The 18616-nt window shown below is 38.6% G+C and overlaps 1 protein-coding gene across 1 annotated transcript; it reads left to right on the plus strand.

Annotated features, from left to right (window-relative positions):
- The first annotated feature begins 3256 nt into the window (after positions 1-3256).
- Positions 3257-17457, plus strand: MEPE (matrix extracellular phosphoglycoprotein). Its single transcript, XM_031664601.1, has 5 exons — positions 3257-3445; positions 5116-5181; positions 9033-9086; positions 10086-10178; positions 15622-17457. Exons 2-5 carry the CDS (start codon positions 5128-5130, stop codon positions 17086-17088), a joined length of 1668 nt encoding a protein of 555 aa, XP_031520461.1. The 5' UTR covers positions 3257-3445; positions 5116-5127; the 3' UTR covers positions 17089-17457.
- The last annotated feature ends 1159 nt before the right edge of the window (positions 17458-18616 follow it).

Here is an 18616-nt window from a genome sequence, read left to right on the forward strand (position 1 = left end):
CTTAAAAAACTGCATTATATACACATTATTATAGAAATTCCTGAATTATTTATTGCTTTAATAGCATATCCAAAGTTGAAAATGAGCGTTTTTGTGGATTTCACTTGTCTTCCATTTAGAAAGCTCTGTATTTCCATTCTGTCTCATAACTGGCTGAACACTCTTTGTTGCCTACTTTCCTTGACTTCCATTTCCTTGTTAGCTCCTTTCTATATCACCTAAATCCTCTTTTTTTTTTTGTTGGAGAAACTGAGGCACAGAAAAGTTCAAATTAGTTGTTTAATCAAGTTGCCACAGTAAACAAGCGGTAGAATCAGGATTTCAACTCAAGTGTATTTGCTTCCAAAGCTAGTAGAGTTCAATGTTTCCACTGTCAATGACAATATTCAAATATTCTAAGATCTATGCTTGAACGGTTGTAAATCAATAGTGGCCCCACCCAATAGCTCAAACCTAGTCCTGGAAAATGTTCTTAAAAGCAGTTCTGTAAAAACAGAACTACCGTTTGATCCAGCAATCCTGTTACTGGGTATATACCCAGAGGAATGTAACACATTCTACCATAAAGACGTATGCACATAGATGTTCATTGCAGCACTGTTCACAATGGGAAAGACATGGAATCAACTTAAATGCTTATCAGTGACAGACTGGATAAAGAAAATGTGGTACGTATACACCATGGAATATTATACAGTCATAAAAAACAAAGAGAGCATGTCTTTTGTGGGAACATGGCTGGAGCTGGAGGCCATTATCCTCAGGAAACTAACACAGGAACAGAAAACCGAATACCACATGTTCTCACTTATAAATGGGAGCTAAATGATAAGAACTTATGAACACAAAGAAGGAAACAACACATAGTGGGGTCTATTTGAGGGTGGAGGGTGGGAAGGAGAGGAGCAGAAAAGATAACTATTGGGTACTGAGCTTAATACCGGGGTGATGTAGTAATATGTACAACAAACCCCAGTGACATGTGTTTATCTATGTAATAAACCTTCACGTGTACCGCCAAACCTAAATAAAAATTTTTATAAAAAGAAGACATGAGGTGAGGGACAGGAGGAAAAGCAGCTCTGGACACTCAAAAGAGGAACTGCAGAGTTCAGATATGATTTTAAAAAAAAAAAAAAAGAGAGAGAGAGTTAGCCTGACCTAGAAGAGGAACAATTTTCTCAGGTAGAACTGATGAAAGACTGTTTTGTTTGTGTTTTATGTTTTGGTTTTTGTCTATTTGGAGAGTTGAGAGAAATTGAGAGTTTACACTTAAACCTTATTATATATCATTTGTGTATTTAATATACAACTGTTAAAAGCATATTTCACTGTAGGAGAAGGTAGTTCTTATCACAAAGTATAGGTTGAATAACTCTTACATTTTTATTGATGCTTTAATATATAGTTGTAATGTCAATGACCTTTACAGGTATCATAATATTTTTAGATTAAGTGGAACCTCTCAAACTATTACAACAATGATTTTGGTAGCCAGTGTGGGCAAAATAAGAGAGCAGGCAATCGCACTGGAAAGATTCATTCTAATATAGGTGTGTTACTTGTTTCATTAAGAAATTGAGTGTCCAAAGTTCTGAGGCATTAAGCCAGCAGAAGCAGGGTACCCTTTGGGGAGCAGGAGGCCAATAAAAAGTTCAGAGTTCAAAAAAAAAAAAAAAAAAAAAGAAATTGAGTGTCCTAAATTGTCCATCTATAAAATTCATGTCTAAATCCAAACTCACAATATTTTCCTCAAAACCATTTTCTTCTGCATTTTTTCTAACATGAAGAAAAAAATCAACTTTATTCTTCCAGCTGCTCAGGACAAAAACCTTGGTGTCATCCTGATTCTTGATTATTTTCTCACAGGCCACATCTGGTACCTCAGCAAATCCTATTACCTTTTTTTCCCAAACTTCTTCAGAATATGACCAGATCTCATTATCCCTTCTGCCGTATTCAGGTTCAAGCCTCCATCTTCTCTGGCTGGGATTATTGCAAGAGCTTCCTAACCATTCTCTCTGCCTTTTTCCTACTTCAGTCACTCCTCAATCATGCCGGTGTTTAAAACATCCAAGGACTTTTCTTCTTACTCATAGCAATGTCAAAATCATTGCAATGACCTACAGGTCCTATACCATCTGCCATCTAATACCTTCTGACCTCATTTGCTGCTATTCCCCTTGCTCAGTCTCTCTAACCAAAGTGGCCTCTTCTCTGTTCCTGGAACAAGCCACAGGGCTTTTATTTCTGGGGCACTATTTTTCCTATTTCTTCTTCCTGGAATGGTCTTCCCATAGACAGTCATATAGCTGCAGGTTTATCTGAGTCTGTTCATGCTGCTACTACAGAATACCACAGACTGGGTAATTTACAAAAAACAGAAATTTATTTCACACAGTTCTGGAGGCTGGGAAATCCATGATCAAGAGGCCAGTATGTTCATTGTCTGGCGAGGGCTGTCTATCTTTTCTTCCAAGATGGCACGTTGCTACTGCATTTCCAGAGGGGACAAATGTTGTGTCCTCACATTGCAGACAAGCAGAAGGGCAAAAAGGGACTAGTTAGTTTCTTCTTGCCCTTTTATAAGGTCACTAATCCCATTCATAAGGGGTCTGTCCTCATGACTCAATTACCTTCTAAAGAGCCCATCTCTCAATACCATCACCTTGGGGTTTAAGTTCTAATATATGAATTTTGGAGGGACACGTACATTCAAACCACAGCAAGGTCTTTACTCAAAAGTTACCTTCTCATTGAGGCCGTCCCAGGACTTCCTATCTAAAATTTCAACCTGGTGTCCCCACCCCCAATGCTTGTTCCTCCCCACAATATCTTTTCTCTGTAGACTTCATCTATGTCAGTATCTAATCTATTTAACTCATTTATCTTGTTTATTATCTGTCTCCCTTTTTGGATTCTAAGCTCCAGGAAGACAGGGATTTTTTTTTTTCTGTCTTGTTTTGTTCACTGTAGTTTCGCCAATGCCTGTCACATAGTAGGCACCTAAAACATTTTTGTTAAATGTTGCTGAATTTCATTTAGATAAAATTGACATCATAAACTTTCTACATAAAATGATAGCAAAAATGTTTTCCATTTCTAAACTTGTTAGGTATTCAGTCGGTCCTACTTAGCAGTTCTGAAATCAATTTTGATTATCTGACAACATGATGTCCAAACTGAGGTATTTATATTTTCTGTTTATCCCACGTTCTGGAACATTTGATAGTAGCTCTCTACCACAAACACATTTTTAGATTAAAATTACTTCGCCCCCCTATGGTTATCTGTGGGCACTTGTAACAAATTGTTTGCTAGTGCTGAGTGAGCCAGTGCTGATTGGCCATTGGGAACTCGAACAAACTTTAAATTTCAGCAAAATGCTCAGAGACTGCTAATCCTGCAACAAGAAGCCAGGTATTCTGAAGGTAAAAGATACCAGGTAATTTGGCTTTCATGTTCTTGATAGCAAATAGCTTTATATCATAGTTGTTTACGTTTTTAAGATGCTTGCCACCCAAGTAGGTTTTTATTACCTTTGAAAATCTTCTCTGCTGAGCACAACTATGTATTATTTGGTGCTTTGCTTTATAAACTAGGAAATGTGTTACCATGCTGTAGAAATCATCAACTAAAATTGATGATCTGATAACAACTTTCTCCTTTTTTGTTATTAGCATTATCAAGATCCAGAGTAACTCAGACTTTAATTTTCCTCTATCCCTTCACTTAACAAACTGTAATCAGGAATATCTGATCTTATTCATACTTTGAAACCTCGTCTGTGTTGATATTTCTACTGATCAGCATTAAATCATTTCATAAATTACTTACGTTGTCCTGATCTATAAAATGCTTGGAAGGGTCAACTATAGTTAGAATTTAGATCCATTAATTTAGAAAAACATAGCCTAGGATTTTAGAATATATTTAATAGCTATATTTATTTCTCCAAATACCAGCTTTTCCTTGAGATGTTTAAAGATTGCAAGAATATTTAGATTATTTTTTCCCATAAAAATATTTTTTCTTCATGAAATCTCAGAGTGGTATAAATTTACTGTTTTCATAATATAATAATAAGATCAATAGTCCAAAGACATGTTGACTTTTTTCCAGTCTAATGGCTACCTAAGTGAGCTCACTAGTTCCTGTTGGTATATTTACCAAAACATAAACAAATACCTTTGTTTGTAACTAAATGTTAGTATTTTGAACATCATTTTGTTGAGCCCAATATAAGCCTTTAAGTCAACTGCACATGGATTTTTCTGTAATGAGATAAAAGAATAGAAAGTTATTTAAGATGGCAGACAGTCTTGATTAAGAAAACTGGGTCTATAGCCACATTGCCTGGATACTAATCCCAGTTCTGCCCCTTAGTGTTTGTGAGTTATAAGGCAAGTTATTTGATCTTTTTGTGTCTATTTCCTAATCTATACAACAGGCATAGTAACGCCACCTAACTTGTAGGGTTGTTGTGAGGCTCAAATAATTGAATGCATGCAAAATTCTTAGACCCAGTGCTTAGCTCATTTTAGTATTCAATAAATGTTAGCTATTAATGTCAGTGTTGCAGAAATTAGTTCACTCTCCAGCCCATGAATGGCTACTAATTCAGACACATTGCTAATGAACATGAGACACAGATTAGGGTACCAGCCCGGAGGGAGATAAGCTTTCCCCACAGTGCAATCTGCTGCCCTGACAGACTTAGAGTGTGTTACGGGCTGCTGCATCAACTTAATGTCATTTTGAATTATGCAAATAATTAAACAATCTCTTTCTAAAGACAAGAGGAAGAAGAGCTGATGATACAGCAAATAAATGTGTCTATAAAATATATTTCTATCAACTGACTTTACTGTTTTAATGATATTGAATAATTTTCATTTTTACATTGGAATAACTAGACATATGAAAGCTCCTAGATTAAAATGTCCACACTCGGGTATAAGTAAATTATACATGGTCTATACACACACATATACAAAAAGAAATGAACTGCCAAGGGGAAGGGTGTTTATATATTCCTATGTGTTTTATCTCTTCTTACGGCCGCAGTTTATAACTGGCAATGCTTTGTGGTAAGATATTGTTGTCTTTTCACAGAGATTCTCAAAGATGCGAGTTTTCTGTGTGGGACTACTCTTTTTGAGTGTGACCTGGGCAGCACCAGTAAGCATTTACAAATTCAATTATGTTTCAGATAATCTCTTGCTCTCTTCATTTGTTTTTCTTTCAAGCGATGTTTATTTAAATTAGTAGCATCTACCTAATTCACTTATTTTAAAAAGTACCAAGCAAACAGAAAGCATCCAGCACTTAACACACTTAACCAAGGAGGTTCTCAATAAACGTGTGCTGAACTATGAGATCTCACAACGTTGCCTTTTAAGGAACACCAAAACCAGATTTTTTGAGAAAACCAGGAGGCAGCCACAGCATTTCAAATCCGCTGATACTAATGAGTGATACTCAAAGACTCAAACTATAACATGGCAAAATAACCTTTTAATATTTTCCTGAAAACTTAAAGAATTTGACATGAATGTTTTAAAGCTAACCAACTAGATTTAGCAGATAGATAAAAATACAAAGAGACAAGAACTCTTCTGTATTTCTTGCAACACCCCAATATTGTGGGATCCTAGTCGTGATTTTTCTCTTCATCAGTGAGGCTACAGATGGGATGTAGTACCCCCAAGCTTAGCCCAAATCAAGCTCCTACTTCCCTGTGTGTCTTTTCTTCCCTCTGACTCACCCAGTTGAATATTCAGGATGTGACCAAATTATCTTGTGAAAATGCTGAGTGTTAGTTATTTTCTGCAATGCAGACACAGTGCTAATTAGATAATGTCTGAGCAGCATCCTAACTTATCAGAACAACCTTTTTGGTTGGAGAACCATGGAAACAAATTGTCATCCCATTGCCAGTCATACTTATATATAGGTCCTGAGTGAGTGGGTGACTAGTAGGGTAACCAGGCTGATGAGGATGACCAGGCAGCCGAGGGCCACGTGGAAGGCAGTGAAAGTTGGGGAAATGTGTTCCCTTCTCCACACACTCTGTGCAACAAGGGTGTGCAGTACAGTCCTGTGGGGCCTGTACTGCTCACAACACGCATTTGCGAGGCCCCATGCACAGACCTCACTCAATCAAGGCCTAGAGGCTCAGGTGTCTCTCCCACCTCTCACGGTGGAAGAATGAGTCTTGCTGTCCCAGCTCAAGTTAGCCAGCTGAAGACTTTATTTTGAGCAACGTATTCCAAGAAACAGCTGGAGTGGGGCTTTCTCATCATTTTCCAGTAAATGTGCTATGTCAACATCGATTCAGTGACCACTGATCAGAAGAGGATGCCAGCTTTCCTCCCCAGAGGCAGACAGTGCCACCTCCGTTACAGGGCCACATTCAAGCCCAAGACATCTGCCTGAGGGTACAGTGGGGAGAAGGGAGAGATGCATATTTCAAATGAAAGCAGCTCAGCAAGGATGCAGAGGCAATATTTGTAACTGTGAATCATTAAATATGATGTTTTTTTCCAGGTATAAAGATGCCATTTTAGTAATTACCTAAATTTTTAAATGATAGATTGGTGGCTTAAGAAACTAGTATATACTCAGTCACTTGCATACGTCTTGGAATTACAAGCCAAATTCTAAAAGATTTTTAAAAGGAAGAAAATGAATGTTTATTAGGCTATGCAATTCAGTTAATATTCATCAACATGCAGTTAGACTAGAAAGACTTTGTTGTAAGTCACAACAAATCAAAACTGTACCTAGGTACTCTATATTGTCAAGTATGCTTCTAACCCTTATGTGTGTGCGTGTTCTGTAAGAAGATCCCTGATACCCCATACTATGATTTCTTTCTTTTGCTTAGTATCTGCCCATCTCATTTTTATGCTTTCTTCTTCCTATAGTCCAATTTCCAGAACTGTTTGCACTGTTTTTATATTTTTGAAGAGTGATATAATGGTCCAAATTTATATTCACACGATTATATAAGAATCAACATAAGAAATGCAATAAAGGATAAAACTATAAAATATGCCTTGAAGATAATTAATATCAAGTTTAGGAACATTTCCTCTTATTACTAAATGCTTTTTCATATTTAGTCATTTAAAAATTTATTATTTTAACCCTGGGACTTTGAGGCAGAAGATTTAAATCAAAATATCTTCTCTACTTCTACTGCAACTACCAACTGTATGAGTGTAGACAATTCTGTTTCTTCCACTGCTTATCTTATAAGGGTTACTTTGGGACTCAAATGAGATTATGTGTACAAAAGCAATTTACAAACTATAAAGTATCCTATAAATAGAAGGTGTTATTGATAAACTATTGTTATTTTCTAGAATGGAATAGAATATTAGCCTGCTATGCCTTGGAGTCCAGCCATGGAGGTGCTTTCTAAACTTCTGAGTTTCATATTTTGAAGATGATTTTATCCGCCAGAGTCCAGTCCGGAAAACAAAATTCAATACAGAGAGCTCAGTAGAGGGACTGTCTAAGGGAAACTAGCTATAAAGTATAAGGAAGAACAGAAAGGCCAACCAGGGGTGATGAGACCACCCAAGGATCAAAGTTACCACCACTCTTAGGGCTGGAGGGAAAAAAAAGGTGCTGCTCCTAGGCCCCTGGGTGGGGGAACTAGGACCACAAAGGAGATGTACCTGGTTCTAGAGATGCAGCCCCAAAAAGAAAGAGCAAAGAAGGACATACCCTGGCTTCTCTCTCCTTCTACCCCTCAGTCTCATGCCAGGCCTCCTTCACCCAAACCCGGTCTGAACACAGAGGACAAATGAGTTTGGGAAATGAAGGAATCAGTTCAGATTGAGCTGGAGATTTAAAGGCGCTTAGAGCAAGCCTGGACACTCCCAATATCTTAGTGCAAGGAACAACCTGTCTGTATTAAACAAAATATAGAAACTTACAGCTTCTTCAGGAAGAACACTTTGCAGGTAAATATGACAGCTGGCCTAGGTGGCCCTCTTTCTGTTTATCTCTTTATTCAATCTTTCCCTTAAGGGGTTCTCTCTTTTATACGATTGATCCACCGTGATGCCTGCTTCCGCTGTAGCACAGCCATTCAAACACGACCCAGTCCGCCCATTGGTTCCCGGTGCCACATCTGAGATAGGCTAGGAGTTTCTAAAAGAAACAGGTAAATGAAAAATACTGAGAATTAAAGAATTGTTACATCTATTCCTTTCATAAAACACTTGCTCCCAGATTTATGGTTCCTGTTCTGCATGCTTTCCTGTGGTATACAAACTTTAGCCCAAAGGCCTGGGACAAACTGCCGGGATCTATTCTTTCTTCACTTCTGCCCTTTCTGTGCTTCAATAGCTACCCTTCACCCTATGCTACCCTCAAGGAATTTTGACACTTTATGTCAAACCAAGAAAAAGAATTTGTCCTAATTTGCTGGCCACCTCCATTTTTCCTTCTCAGAATGAAACATCTGGCAGCAATAAGGTTTTATTCTTAGGTGTGATCCTACCCCTCATGTGAACAGCTATGGTTTGACTCTCCCTGGGCCATCAACAGCCTCATACCTTAATTCAATATTACAGTTACTCAACTTATATAATTAATGCACACATATAATTTAAATCGTCAAACTCTGATTTTAGTTCACTTATATTTAACAGCTCCCAGTTTGCCAGTGAAAACTTCTTTTTCAGTGGATTCCAATGGCAGCCAAGCTCCTTCATCTGGGGTGCCATCCCTCCCTTCTCCCCCAGCACACCCACTTAGCGGTTGTCTGAGCTTGAATCCAGTTCTGTAGTGGAGAAGGCATTGTCTCCCTCTGGGGGCAGAAAGTTGGCACTGTCTTTCGTAATACTGAAACAAATATTAACGCAATGAATGTGTCAATCTTCTTTTGGTTAGAATGATTTTCCACATTGAATAATACAACCCAGTGAGAGAAAAATAAATGAAACGTTTGTTTAATGAAGTTAATGAAATAGAATGTTCTAGTGGGTGAAGTTTTGTTTCTTGTTTCCTTTCAGACATTTCAACCACAGACAGAGAAAACTAAGCAAAGCTGTGTGGAAGAGCAGAGGGTAAACAGAATTCATCTCAAATAACTCTATTTCGGCTCTGTAAAGAAAAAGTCAGTGAGAGAAAAGTGTAACTGTCAAAATAGTCTTGGGCACTTTGAATGGAAGTGCAAAATTATACAACATAATATTGGCACTTTCTAGTCAATCAGGTATTGTAATTCACACACCATGTGTGACAGAAAAGAGGAAAACATCGTGAGTAGAGATTTATTTCTCTCCAATATGATTTCTTCCTTCAAATGAAACAATGCTTTGCCAGGCAACCTTCTCGGGGCTAAGAGAGTAAGAATTTGGGAACATTGCTACTAGCAAACAATATTTTCCCACACATGCACCTGACAAACACTTGGCTCGCAGAATGATAAATAAGAGAGTAAAGGGGAAGGTAGCTCTCAGGTCTTAATGGGGAATTCTATGTCCATGGAGTTAGCTTTCCATATGCAAACAGTTAAACGAATCCTCCCCGCTTTGCATGCCACCAAATTGCAGCTTACTTCTGCCTATCACAGAAAATTATGTTCTAAGAACTAACAATCTTCTGTACTTTATCTCAGCTGAAAATTACAAAGGCCAACATTGCCAGCTTAAGAGCCTGAACGTTCATGCTGTGAGTTTTGCCAATTAGACATCAGACATGAATATTGTAAATCCTGCCTTTCTCCCGGTCCTCTCACCCCCTCCCACCTGAAAATATTTCCACATGCTCCAATTCCATAGAAATTTGGTAATAAAAGCCATCCACCCTAGGACAGAAAACAGTTGACAGGCCCTTCGGGAAAACGGATTTAGAGTTATGTAGAAAAGAGAGAAGGAACAAGTTGCTGTCTTCGGGAGCTGGCTGACACACACCCTCCTGTGGTTATAAGAAGTACTACCATTTGTCAGAGGCAGAATTCAGCTTCACCCAAGTTTTAAAGTTTCTCATAGGATTAAAAAGAGAGCTCAAAAATTTCTTTGTAAGAGATAAATGTGCCTTAATATAATGTTGTGTTTTTGTAGATAACATACAAGGGTCACCATGAGAAACATGGACATTATGTTTTTAAGTGTGTTTACATGTCACCTGGGAAGAAAAATCAAACTGATGTAAAGGTAAGCTGAATCTCTGAATGACCATTCTTAGCATGACTAAACTCTGGACTAGCCCTAGAGGAAAATGTAGGGGAGGTGAAGTTTACTTTTGCTTGCTCTGGGGTTTCTGTCTTAAGGCTGACACTTTTTGTGCCTTCCCTCACTCCCCGGGCTCCTCAAGCCTCTCTACTACAAAACTCTGGGTCCCAGAATCTTCCTGATCCCCAACCCATGCCTTGGCCCACATCTCGCTCTGCTTCAGGACCTGCAGCTGCAGGTGTGATACTCATGGACCCCAGGTGCCCATGGGCTGCTGTGTTATTGCTTCTAAGTAACGTTTGGTGTTTTATAAGGAAGTTTCCTTGACATATTCTACCATACGCTCTGACGGTGGGGATCTCAGCAGGGAATGGCTAAGAGGAGAAACCATTTTGGCCTAATGAGTGACACATTTTACTGTCTCTTAAATTCATTCCATGGGTAACTCCATCTGTGTTGGGTTGCTCAGAAGTAAAAGAATGAGGCCCTTGTCACTGCAATGACAATAATTCTTTTCACTCAGTCCCTTCTTGTAGATTCATTGGCCAAAGGGCTGGAAATAGCTTGAAATACCATCAGAAAAAGGGCTATTGACTTTTTCCAAATCTGGTTTTATTCCCCATGGAAGCAATAGTTTGTTTCCCTTCAGAATGTTATTTTCTTCTGCCATCAATATCCTTTAGATGACATCTCTAAGACTACATCTAACTGTAAATAAGTTAAAACATATCCATTTGACAAATACATGTGGAGTTCTTAACTTGTGTGTAAGATACTATGTGAGATAAAATGACTGAGAAACAAATTCTTTCTCTCCAGGATCTTAGAGTTAGAAAAGAAACAAAAGGCACTTACAGAAATTATTGTGAAACACCACAGAATGTGGGAGGTGCTATGTGAGTAGTATCCAGAAGAGAAAAAAGATCATGCTTTAGGGGCTTGGAGTGGAAAAAAATTAGTTCCTAGCCTGTGGTGTTCATAATGGAAACAATTGCACTGGGCCATGGAGGATGAGTAGGATTTGAGCAAACAGAAGTGAGTGGGTGAGGCCATTCTCCGTGAAAAACTCATAGGAATCAAAGCATGGAGACCGAAAAGCAGAGCATAGAGAAGCAGTCAGCCAACTGGTACACGGACCACCGAACAGTCAGAAATCATTTAACACAAGCAAATGTAAGAAAAGTTTCTTTCTATTTTTGATATTTTCTTCAATGCAAAAATAGCCATCATAGACCACAGGTTAAAAGTTGTTTCATGTTTTCATTTGGTCTTCTAATATAGAAGACTATTCAGTCTTCTAATAAAATGCACACAATTCATTAGTGTATATGCTACTTTTTTTTAAAAGCAGAAAAGCACCAAAAATAAAACATAACTTCCCACTTCAGACAAGAGGGAGAAAAAATTATGAAGAGATTACTATAACCTACTGATTTTAGATTTAGTGTTTAACTCAAAAGGTTATATTAGTAATGAGTAAACAACAATGAACTTGATTGCAAAGGAAAACATAAATGTCCAAGTAAAACTTTCTGAGACTCAATTACTCAAGTCAAATATTTAAAATACTTTTTGTTTAGTGATATATTACGAAGTTTATTTCTATTTTTTTCTCATGGCAAAATCTTATTTCAGAATATACCCACCAATATTAAAAAAATTAATGAACAATAATGCCATAACTTTTACAAATAAGTAATTTCAAATTATATTTTACAAATATTACACATTGGCACTTTTGCAGACCACATATTAGCCAGCTTCTTAAAAGTATAGGGCACTTCTAAAAGCCATTTTTATTTTGAATGTGAGCTGATTCAACAATTTCCCCACTACTTCCAACAGTTAATAAGATACGTGTATAAAAGCAGACAGTCCTCCAAGCAGAACAGTACCTCTGTTTGGGAGCAAAAAGAGAGAGAGAGTCCAATCAAAATATATTTCAGATAACATCCCATCAACGGCTACAAGCTTGCAGAACACACAGCCTGAGGGTGACAATTGGCCAATACAGGAGCAGGGGGTCCAGAGTTTGTCCATCTTCATCTGCCTCTAAAACCAATATTAGAGAAGTCCAGAGACTGGGAGAACCTCTGTGCATCCAGTAATCACATGACTATCATTAATATTATGTAGGAAAGAAACTATCATTCATTAAAGGGCTATGCCCAGTTCTGTATGCTTTACATGCATTATTTAATAAAAATCATTTAATTCTTCCCAAAATATTGAAAGGTAGATATCATTTTTATTTTACAGCTAAAAAAAGCTAAGGCTCAGAGAAGTGAAATGATGCTCCCAAGATCACACAGCCCATAAATGGCAGTGAGGCAACTCATTCTAATGCATGTGCTCTTTCCATAGCACAGCTACTTTCGTGAGCACTGGACTGAGGGATTAAGAAAGACAATTTGGCAATTCCTGCCTGCTATTTCACTCAACACATTCCCTATGATCCTGTGCGATCTCAGCTCACTGCAAGCTCCGCCTCCCGGGTTCACACCATTCTCCTGCCTCAGCCTCCTGCGTACCTGGGACTACTGGCACCCGCGTGCTTGGCTAATTTTTTTGTATTTTTTTTAGTAGAGACGGGGTTTCACCGTGTTGGCCAGGATGGTCTCGATCTCCTGACCTCATGATCCACCCACCTCAGCCTCCCAAAGTGCTGAGACTACAGGCGTGAGCCACCACCCCAGCCTGCATTTGGTTTTTCTATCTTCTTTGCTACCTTCCCTACGCACTTGACCAAATACTGTGAGCTTCTGGCTGCATGCTCTTTTTCTCTCCATCAGGGAGCTCTCGTGTATTCTGACATCTTTAATGAACACATCTAAGATGTCCACATGCTTGACAAGAGCCAACAAATTGAAGTGGTGGTCAAAAAGACAGCACAAAATTAAGCTGTTATTAGTAAAAATAGGGCTGTGGTCAAGGCAAGGAAGCGGATGAATTCCCCATGCTTGGGGCTGATCAGGTCCCATCAGAGTCAAGGTCTGATTTGGGATCGCACAAACAAAAGGGAATTCATCATCAGGTGATGGGTCTGAATGGAGTCACCTAACACAAGAGGACTGTAGTGTCAACCTGGAGAAGAGAAAGCCTCCAGTGAGTTCGAAGGAAAACTAAACTTTTTCAAATGTTGGGAGGGTTTCACAGGAAAGAGAAAATAAACTTATTAGGTGTTGCATCAGGAAAAATGGATACTAGTTTCAAGTTAAAAATTTATTGAAAAAATTACAACTATATATAAGTGAAACAATAGAATCTGAAAAGTAATAAACAATTAGCCTGTAAGATGTTCAAGGAAAGAAGAGTTGACCATAGGCTATGAAAACTGGGAAGGACTTGTACTGGGACCCCCCAAGAACCTGTGATACCCAATTCTCTATCTCTAACTGTATATTGCTTTTTGAGCTCAGGTTCTATATTCCCTTAACATCAATATGTCTAACATTAAAGTCCTTGTCTTTTTCACCCTGTCTTCATTTTTACATGTTAACATTCCAGTCCGTTTTAGTTATTAAGGCTTTTTCTGCTTGGGCACCAAAAGAAGGGTTTTTTTTCTTTGTAATGTTTTTCTTTGGTATAATCCTAATCCAAGTGATTACATCTCATTACTGGATACTGCAAAAGCTTCCTACATGTTCTTTCGTACCACTGTTCCTCCTAAATCCTTAATTTGTATTTTGTTAATCTCCTATGAACTTTCACTAGCTCTTCACACTCTACAAAATAAAACCAAATTCTTCACCCTGGCATTCCATCTTCTACAAGTCTCCGGCACTCTGTTTGTCTGTGCAGACCTAATTGGTTACGATGTCTCTGCCTCACAGACCTGCCCCCACCCTCCATACCCCTCAGGATCACTGCCTTTGCCAATGAATATCACCAGATATTGCTTAGAACATGTAGCACCCAGCCTAATTTTTTCCATGTTCCACTCTCTCAATAAATATCTCTTATGTTGATTTCATATTACTCATCAGTTCAAAGGCCTATATAGGGATGTTATATATTCCAGCTCATCCTACAATTTGGAGGTGAAAAGAAAAAATGACATTTAGTCTGTCTATAATCGTTCTGTTGCTCAAGGGCTCCTCATGGAGGAGCAAGGGAATGTGCAGAAATTAAATTCAGTCTGTTTAAACTTAAGGTTATCTAATAATTAAAATAGTTTATTTAAATAAATCAGTCTCTTTAGTTAAAAATGCTCAGATCCTCACTCCCCCTCCTTCTCCCTCTAAGATGGCATCCAGGTGTGTGGCTTACACCATCCACTACATACCGTGCACCAAATGGACAACATGGCTTACACCATAGTGAAGAGGAAGACTTGGAACCTTCAGATATGCATGGGATAATGTTGCCTAACCACTTGAATGTGTCTTGCCCTGCTTCATTCTAAAATGAAGTGGTTGGCTACCATAGCTTAGGATTCAATCAGTATAGCCTTGACTGGGGCCCAGTGGTGACTCGGTCTCTCTTAGCTCCCATGGGCAATTTAGACTTCTCTCTGTTTGAGTATGACTCACATTTGTCCCTAGTATGTACTCCATCTACGCTGCTCCTTTTAGACCCATTTCACTTCCTCTATGGCAACACTCTCTGGAAATCTGCAGACCAGATGCTCAGACACTTCTATATTTAGCCTATGCTGCAGAGAAATAGCGAGTGGCATAGGGTACAGTCAATCTCAGCTCTTTCTTCCTGACCGCATTGTTCTGCCAAGCTTACTGAAAGTTGACTGCACCCAAGGGTGATAAAACCCAGGATATGGAGCAGCATCTTCACAGATCCTGCCCCTTCCCCCACCAAAAAAAAGAATGAATTGAAATATAGATATAAATACTTTATTCTCCTGCTCCGCTTTCTCTTTTTCATCCCATTATTCTCCCAGGGACTTTTCTTTTAAATGTCAGAAGATTCTTCTATTTGCAGATTTTCTGTTTAAAAAGAAGCAAGAAAGAAAGGAAAGAAAAAGAAAATACTCTTTCTTTTAGGCAGATGAATACCTCTGATGATCAGATTGAAGGAAAGAAAAGAGAGAGAGAGAGAACTAATTTTAATATATGAAATCCATTTTGCTTGCAATGACTCACTATTCCCACTCTGTAGGCTTAATCATATTATGTCTCAATTGTGTCCTGCTTCCAAACAATTGAATATGCCACTTATTCTTAAAATATTATCACAATTTCCCTTCTGCATATTTGAATATTACCCGTTTTTCAAGCCTAGTTCATTCTTCTTTCTCCATGAAACCTGATTTGACCATTCTAGAATGACCTCTACCAGTAAACCTCTGTTGAGTTAATAGATCCTTTTTATTAAATATCTGGTGGATGGTTTTTATATTGCCTAAGAATTATTATATTTTTAAAATTTTACATGAAATAATCACTTCGTATTGAAAATTGTATTTTAGCAGGAAGAGAAAAACAAAGACAATATTGGTCTTCACCATTTGGGCAAGAGAAGAAATCAAGAGCTATCATCTAAAGAAAATATTGTACAGGAAAGAAAGAAAGATTTGTCCCTTTCTGAAGCCAGTGAGAATAACGGAAGTAGTAAATCTCAAAATTATTTCACAAATAGACAGAGACTGAATAAAGAATATAGTATCAGTAACAAAGAGAATATTCACAATGGCCTGAGGATGTCAATTTATCCTAAGTCAACTGGGAATAAACAGTTTGCGAATGGAGATGATGCTATCAGCAAACTACATGACCAAGAAGAATATGGCGCAGCTCTCATCAGAAATAACATGCAACATATAATGGGGCCAGTAACTGCAATTAAACTCCTGGGGGAAGAAAACAAACAGAACAAACCTAAGAATGTTCTAAACAAAATTCCAGCAAGTATGAACTATGCTAAAGCACACTCGAAGGATAAAAAGAAGCCTCAAAGAGATTCCCAAGTCCAGAAAGTTCCAATAAAAAGCAAAAGCACCCATCGTACTCAACACAACATTGACTACCCAAAACATCTCTCAAAAGTCAAAAAAATCCCCAGTGATTTTGAAGGCAGCGGTTACACAGATCTTCAAGAGAGAGGGGACAATGATATGTCTCCTTTCAGTGGGGACGGCCAACCTTTTAAAGACATTCCTGGTAAAGGAGAAGCTACTGGTCCTGACCTAGAAGGCAAAGATATTCAAACAGGGTTTGCAGGCCCAAGTGAAACTGAGAGTACTAATCTTGACACAAAAGAGCCAGGTTATAATGAGATCCCAGAAAGAGAAGAAAATGGCGGAAATACCATTGGAACTGGGGATGAAACTGCAAAAGAGGCAGATGCTGTTGATGTCAGTCTTGTAGAGGGCAACAACGATATCATGGGTAGTACCAATTTTAAGGAACTCCCTGGAAGAGAAGGAAACAGAGTGGATGTTGGCGGCCAAAATGCTCACCAAGGGAAGGTTGAGTTTCATTACCCTCCTGCACCCTCAAAAGAGAAAAGAAAAGAAGGCAGTAGTGATGCAACTGAAAGTACCAATTATAATGAAATTCCTAAAAACGGCAAAGGCAGTGCCAGAAAGGGTGTAGATGACTCTAATAGGAACCAAGCAACCTTACATGAAAAAGAAAGGTTTCCTAGTAAGGGCAAAAGTCAGGGCCTGCCCATTCCTTCTCGTGGTCTTGATAATGAAATCAAAACCGAAATGGATTCCCTTAATGGCCCCAGTAATGAGAATATAACACACAGCAGAAAATATCATTATGTACCCCATAGACAAAATAATCCTACACGGAATAAGGGTGTGCCACATGGGAAAGGCTCCTGGGGTAGACAACCGTATTCCAACAGGAGGTTTAGTTCCCGTAGAAGGGACGACAGTAGTGAGTCATCTGACAGTGGCAGTTCAAGTGAGAGCGATGGTGACTAGTCCACCAGGAGTTCTAGCAGGGTGACAGTCTGAAGACCTCATCACCTGTGAGTTGACGTACAGGAGAGCCACCTGACAGCTGACCAGGTGAAGAGAGGACAGAGTGAAGAAATGAGTGAGCCAAGAATCCTGGTCTCCTTGGGGGAATTTTTGTTATCTTAACAGTCACAGTATAAAATTCTATTAAAGCTATAATGTTTTTAAGAAAAAAAAAATCATTACAGATTTATGAAATAGGTAACATTTGAGTAGATGTCATTTAAAAATAGCTTGTGAGTGTCACAAATGCCTTCTATGTTGTTTGCTCTGTAGACATGAAAATAAACAATATCTCTCGATGATAATTTGTATTAAGTGATCTATAAGAAACTCTGTTGTCTGTGGTGCTTCATTTCAGAGGCAACAAGCTTAGCTCTGCCTCCAGCACAGGGAGTGCCTATGAAATTGATCCGCTGGGGAAATCTCAACTGTGCTCCTCCACCCTCTCTGCTTGAGCCAGCCTTTCCTTTCCCCTCTGACCTCCATTTGTGCTGATACAGAGATCCTACTTCATATCTTCTTCCACTCTTTCCTCTGTTGCACATGTTGCACATATTCTGCAGCAAATATTAGCTCCTGAAACAAATCTCCATGTTTTCATTTTTCTCAGTTCTACCTCCTTCCAGACAAAGAGGACTATAGGGTAGAGGGAGGGCAAGAGGGAGAATTTGAGGAGAAACACAAATGCAAAGCCAAAACAAAAACTTAGTTTGAGAAATATCATTCACTGGCTGATCCCAAATCATTTCCAGACTATTTCTTTCTCTTGTCTTTCAGTGTAGAGGTTTTTCCAGCTACTAATGGCTTTGTGACACTGTTCTGGAAACTAGACGTAAGTCTCCTCGGTTAAGGAACGGGGAAGAGCTCTGGAAAGCTCTTGTGCCTCCTGATAAGAAGAATTTATATAGCTGGTATACCATCCTTTCTCCTTTCTTGCCCTTTTCTTGGCTTGACATGAACCTGATGCCTGGAGGAGCAGTCATGTTGTGGCCATGAAGGAAAGGACAAAATAATCCTAGAGGAGCTACTGAACCAGCTCCATCATCAGCTTCCTGCCTCCAGAATCTTTGTCCTGTGAGAAAAAGAATGCTCTTTTTAAGTGACTGTTTGGAATTTTGTTGCCGCTGTTATTGGTAGCTGAATTGAATTTGTAATTGATATACCTCTCCATTTTTTACATTCCTCCAAATGAGCAAGGTCAAGAGAAGAAAAGAAAGAGGTAGAGAATAGAGAAAGAAAAGTGCATACGTTTTCCCTTTAACATGTAAGTTCCCAAACAACAGAAATCATGACTGAGACATTCTGTACAGCACCCAAATTATTAAGTTGAATAATGTATGTAGCAAAAGTCAAGTCAATGTCAATATATTATGGCACCTTCAAAAAATCTAAACTCCCACATTGGGTAGATAGAGGGTGCTTCATTTACTAAATGAAAGTGGCCATATAAGCTATTGAATAAATCAGACTCTCAACATACACAAATAAT

The sequence above is a fragment of the Papio anubis genome, chromosome 3 (assembly GCF_008728515.1).
Source record: "Papio anubis isolate 15944 chromosome 3, Panubis1.0, whole genome shotgun sequence".
NCBI lineage: Eukaryota > Metazoa > Chordata > Mammalia > Primates > Cercopithecidae > Papio > Papio anubis.

Excerpts from the sequence above, each read along its gene's own strand:
- MEPE (XM_031664601.1), top strand. The coding sequence starts at position 5,128 with ATGCGAGTTTTCTGTGTGGGACTACTCTTTTTGAGTGTGACCTGGGCA. Across the intron at positions 9,087-10,085 it reads GCTGTGTGGAAGAGCAGAGG|ATAACATACAAGGGTCACCA; the intron begins GTAAACAGAATT and ends GTGTTTTTGTAG. Across the intron at positions 10,179-15,621 it reads AAAATCAAACTGATGTAAAG|CAGGAAGAGAAAAACAAAGA; the intron begins GTAAGCTGAATC and ends ATTGTATTTTAG.